Source organism: Garra rufa, chromosome 12, assembly GCF_049309525.1.
Source record: "Garra rufa chromosome 12, GarRuf1.0, whole genome shotgun sequence".
Lineage (NCBI taxonomy): Eukaryota > Metazoa > Chordata > Actinopteri > Cypriniformes > Cyprinidae > Garra > Garra rufa.
In genome coordinates this window covers 43,909,035-43,915,034 of record NC_133372.1, presented here as the reverse complement: position 1 = coordinate 43,915,034, position 6,000 = coordinate 43,909,035, and the positions used below count along the sequence as shown (strand labels likewise).

At 34.7% G+C, this 6,000-nt stretch overlaps 1 protein-coding gene across 1 annotated transcript in view; it reads left to right on the top strand.

The window, feature by feature from the left end:
- Window positions 1-280: 280 nt before the first annotated feature.
- slc12a5a (solute carrier family 12 member 5a) overlaps window positions 281-6,000 on the top strand; it is a 35,350-nt gene continuing 29,630 nt past the window's right edge. The window contains exon 1 of the mRNA XM_073852610.1: window positions 281-419. Within this exon, the coding sequence (XP_073708711.1) occupies window positions 282-419 (138 nt within the window). The 5' untranslated portion in view covers window position 281. The remainder of the gene's footprint in view (window positions 420-6,000) is intronic.

The window sequence follows — 6,000 nt, the reverse complement described above, 5'->3', positions numbered from 1 at the left end:
CTCAGACTACATAGATTTCAATGACTTGTAATGTATTAATATTATTCTGGTTTGGAAATCCAGTTTAATATTCCATGATATTTCCAGGTTTTGCATGGATTCTCTCTCATTAGAACATCAACAGTTGCATTCTTGTTTTTACAGTCGAGAGATGAAAACATGTGTTGTGTTTGCTGAACGACGAAATGAAAAAACATGAACCTGATCAACGGAACAGATCTAATCAGATATTGACTTTGTACTAATAGGCTGCTGTGTGTGTGTGTTGCCAGGCTCCACGGATGGGAACGCTGATGGGCGTCTACCTGCCCTGCCTGCAGAACATCCTGGGCGTGATTCTGTTTCTCAGGATGACCTGGATGGTGGGCATCGGCGGCGTCATCGAGGCCTTCATCATCGTGCTCATGTGCTGCTCCACGGTTAGACATACAACATGCAATATGAGCTTGATGTGAAAATGGGTTTTATTTTCAAGAAAAAAAGCCACAATTAGAAACATCTTAATGGTCTTAAAATTAGGCTTCATTTATAATAATTGTTATATAATATTGCAGCAATTCATTTTTTCTTTATTATTTTAAATTAGCTTTTTATTCTTAGTTGCATTGTTCTTAACGGTTTTAATTATCACCCTATTATACCTGAATTTTTTTAGCCTTTATGAATCATCGCAGATATACAGTGAAAAATGACTCTGCCACATGCACACAAGCCTCTAATTTCCAATGATATTGAATTTGCATGTCCCACATTTGCATGCCATTATATCCTCAAAGACGCGCTGATTAACATGCATGTGTTTCACTGGTGTGCAGTCCTCCTGCTGCACATGTGTACGTTTCACCGAGCAAGCATGCACTTCAGCATACATGCTCATTAGTGTGATTTGTATGTTTGTGTGCGCAACCTAGATTCTCCAGCGCCCGTGGAAGTGCTATTTTTAACATGAGCTCAGGAATTTTCTATTTTCAATTTCTTCATCTCTCCTTCACTCTTGCTCACATAAGCATGCTCTGGTTGAGTTCAGAATAGCATACTACAATACTACTCTGGTAGTGTGAGACGCATTCAAATGCACATCTACGTTAAATCACCTGCAGTTCTTAAAGGAACAGTTCACCCAAAAATGTAAAAAACAAATGCTGAAAATGTACTCACCCTCAGGCCATCCGAGATGTGGATGAGTTAAGAGAAATTTTGCATTACATAATTTGTTCACCAATGGATTCCTTTGCAGGGAATGGGTGCCATCAGAATGAGATACAGATATTACAATAATCCACACCACTCCAGTTTAACAATTAACATCTTGTAAAGCCAAAAGCTTTGTGTTTGTAAGAAACAAATCCATCATTAAAATGATTAACTCCAAACTGCTGATTCCTCTATCCATAATATTGCTTTCTCCAGTGAAAAGGTCATCTAATCTGAATCAGTAGAGACATGTGGACATATCAAGCACTGTTTACATGCCAAAATAGTCCAAAAACCAGTTCTAAACAAATATGTGGGTGGATTTTGATACGAGATGAAAACAGGGATTGGACTTTTTCACTGGAGGAAGTGTTATTATGGATGACACAATGAAGTGACAGCTTGAAGTTAGAAATATCTTAATGATGGATTTGTTTCCTACAAACACACAGCTTTTCACTTCTCAAGATGTTCATTGGTGGACTGGAGTGGTGTGAATTACTTGTGGATTATTGCGATGTTTTTATCAGCTGTTTGGACTCTCATTCTGGTGGCACCCATTCACTGCAGAGTATCCATTGGTGATCCATTTAATCATATTAAAAAACAATATCTGTTTTTATTTCAAAAATGATAACTGAGCACCATTGTCTGCATTCAACAATCAACAATGTGAGTCATACTGCTGTTTTTACAGCATTTATTATTATATAATGCATCATGTTGAACATGCTATTTTAATAAAATGATAAGCAGCGTACAGTACGTACTCCACAGTGTCCATTAAAACAAACACAGCTGTTGCCTCTTATTTTTTCTCTTTGACCCATAAGACGTGTAAAGTATCTCTTGAGTGTGCACTCGCTTTTGTCCCTATAAAGAAAGCAGCGGCTTCAAGATCCATCAGGAAATTCACTCCCGCCGTTTGTTAAAAAGCTCTTGTGTCACTCCGGTGTGCTGTAGTTCAATCCACTACAGATGCAGCCAAACAGAGATCTCAACAACAACACGATGCATCCATTTAAAATCCATCCAGATGCTTTCAGAAAAACACTGAAGCTAAAAGCACCTTGTCTATATGTTTTCTGGCTACAGATGATCGCTAAACATAGAAAAGCTGCTGTTTTTTATAGGTCAGCATGCTGTTTTATCTGAGTACACACTGTGTGCTTTGACATGCGTAGCGTTTTTTAAATATGTTAAATAAGCTGACAGCAGTTAAGCTGATGGAAACTATATTTATGATCATGGGCTAACTAAATGTGTGTAAATCTGAGTAGAATATGTTCATTTCACAATGTTGGAAGAAGTATTTTCTTGTTTTTTTATTTTGATAGTTTTAACTTTTTTAGATTCCACAGCCTGTAGAATGTCACCCAGTATCCATTTTAGGCCGTCTTTCTTGTCTGGTGTCTCTCCATTTGCTCTAGTGACATTTTTAGCCTTGTTTTGATGGATTTTATAGCCTCGAGTTTGTTTGGAGCACATGTTTGAAGGACACAGAATATGAAGGTAGCTAAAACAAAAATTTGATCAGATATTTTTAGGAGCATTAAGAATTTAATCGCACTGCATTGCATTATTTATATTACAGTTAAGCATGTTATCTCCCAATGTGTCCAGATATTTTGCTTTTGAAGGTTTTTATTATTTCCATTCTCAGGGCTCTTATTAGATTACCATAAAAATGTTTTTAAATAAGCATAAATTAAACAAATACTAGCAAAATTGTAATCCTATGATCACTACTATTTTAACAGTTTTACAGTAATTGAAACAGTAATGAGATGAAAATGGGTTTTCATGTAAATGTCACAATTCAAAACATGGTTTTAAAATTTGCAAAAATATGCAAAACAGCAATAATATAGTAATTATTTTTTTTTAAATAGCATGAATTGGCTTTTATTTGTATTTTTTTTTTTTTACTTATTACTTTTTTACTTTTTTATGTGCTTTGTCATTTTTCTTAATTTTTTTTATTCTAAATACACTTTTAAAAATAAAGGTGCTTTAAAAGGTTCTTCAAGCGATGCCATAGAAGACCATTTTTGATTTCACAAAGAACCATTTAGTCAAAGGTTCTTTAAAGAACCATCTCTTTCTTACCTTTTTATCTGAGGAACATTCTTTTGCCACAAAGAACCTTTTGTGAAACAGAAAGGTTTTTCAGATGTTAAAGGTTCTGTATGGAACCACTTAGACAAAAAAGGTTCATCTATGGCATTGTGAAGCACCTTTATTTTTAAGAGTGTAGGTTTAATTTTGATTTCAGTTTAGTAAGATTAATATTTCAAAAAAAGTTCAGTTTTTTTGTTTATTATGTTTTTTTTTATCTAATATTTATATTTTATTCAATTTCAGCTTTATGTCAATTTAAAAAACTTTAGTTAATAACACTTGGGTTGCACTGTTCTTAACAGGTTTAGTGAGATTCACCCAAACATGTTGAAAATCATAAAAAAGGCAACAGGCAGAAGTGACAGCAACCTTAATTTAATGCATACATTAAACCCTGAGGTTTCCTTATTTAAAACCCAAGCACATTATGTGAAAAGCCACAGCCATCAGAGACTCTCAGAGATAATGAAGGCTTTACAGAATCCTTCAAATTGAGGTTAAAACGGCCTCAGAGACGTTTTCTGCAGATGTGCATAAAAAAACAACTAGATGAAGCTACAGATGAAGTTTGCCTGGTGCATCTCAATGACTTCTAGCCTATCCAAGCAAACGCCTTTGAAAATGGCACGTGTGATTTATCCGCCTGACCACACCGTCAGCAGATTCGACAACGGTCCAGGGTGGCGCGAGCGACACCTCAACATCCGCCTCGCTTTCTGAATGAGTGCATATATGCATCATAATTAGAAGTAGCGAGACGCTATCGATGTCATCTGAAATTACCAGCTCATTGCCAGGCGCCCGTCGCTGGCTTTTCATCGCGTTCGGTCTCTCATGGCAACAGATGGAGAGGAGGAGAGAACGCTGATTCTTTCATACATCACAGAGATGGAGACGCTCGCCTCTTTAAGACAGACTGAAGCCGTTAGAAATGCAGAAATGAATCATTAAAGGACACAAACAACAGCATTGATCCTCTTTCAAATAGTCGGCAGGCACAGAAATATTGACAGGCGGATGACAGACAGTGCTTTGGTTATTTATGGACCGTGACGCTCGTGAAATGATCAAATTATTCATGGGAATGCATTAATACATGAATATGAATTGACTGTTGTGTATTCAGTGATGTAGATGTAATCAAATTAACACTTAACACTGAGACAGTGGCTCCGGTCCAAAACCTAACGAGAATTGGACGAATTCTAAGGCAGACAAGGCAATCCCAGAATACATCGCTCAAGCTCCAAGATGGCAGCCAAAACAAGAGAAATGTTGATTATGAATACACTTACGGCCATTATGAGCTTCCATTTCCAGGAAGATGCCCTTTTCCCTCCTTTTTTTTGAGCACAACCGTATTAAATTAATTTTCTGATGTGTCATTTGATTATGTAAATTCATCCTCTCTAGGGGCCAAATATCGCCGGCTCTGTTGCTGAGTAACAGTGAGGAGGCCAGGGTTGGGGCCATTCATGAATTGAATTGAGAATGAATGGTAAATTCCAATTCACTTCCTGGAATGGAATTGGAATTGGAATTGCATGCAGCTGACAGGAAATGGAATTGGAATTGAATTGGAATGTCAGGAAACAGAATTGAATTCAAATAAATTCCACTAAATTCCACTTGAGTTGCTAAATGAAATAATTTGACTCGATTTGCTTGATAGTTTATAGTACATTGAATATTGTAAATCACATAAACGACAAACATATAAAAGAAATACAAAGTACTGTATGTTTAGTATGTTAAGCGTGATCATTTCACATGCCAAATTTCAGGAAATGATGATAATTCGATGCAATAAAAAGTGAATGAAATAAATGAATGAACATGACTCATTTTTTTGTGAGTTGAGACATATATTATGTGGTAATCATAAATTGAATGTATAGTACATCCAGAAACTTATCACCACTGTCATTCAATTATTAATTCATAATGTACAGTTCTCATTTTTATTTACTTGCATTTGATCAACTCTATTTAATACATGGTATTTGTAAAGCATCATAAATAAAGTTCAAATGTATGTCTCTAAATGCAATCACAAATAAATGCTCAGAAACAGCAATAAACGGAATTCAGTGGAATTTCCCTGAATTGAATTCCACTTCCTGTAATTCCAATTCAATTCCAACTCTGTTTCCTCTAATTGTTGTTGAATTCCAATTCCAGTTCCATTTCCTTCTTTGAATTGGAATTGTTGAATTCATTCCGGAATTGACCCCAACCCTGGAGGAGACACATACTTTGAATTAAGATACTCCCTGATAAATAATAATTTATTGTGTGTACTGTTCAAAAGTTTGGAATCTGTAAGATTTATTTTTTCTTTTAAAGAAATTATTGCTTTTATTGAGCTTAAATGCATTTAATTATAAAAAAATAATGTTCTTTTAAACTTTCTATTCATCCTGAAAATCAAAACATATTACGGTTTTCACAAAAATATTATATTATTAATATTATTAATAATTAAAATGATTTCTGAAGAAGTAATGATTCTGAAAATTTAGCATTGCGTCAGAGGAATAAATTATATTTTACAAAAACATTCACATAAAAACTGTTATTTGAAATTGTAATAATATTTCATATTTTTTATTATTTTTGTATATTTTTGCATGAAGTGTTAATTTTATTAGATATTTAGGTAACACTTTACAATAAGGTTCATTA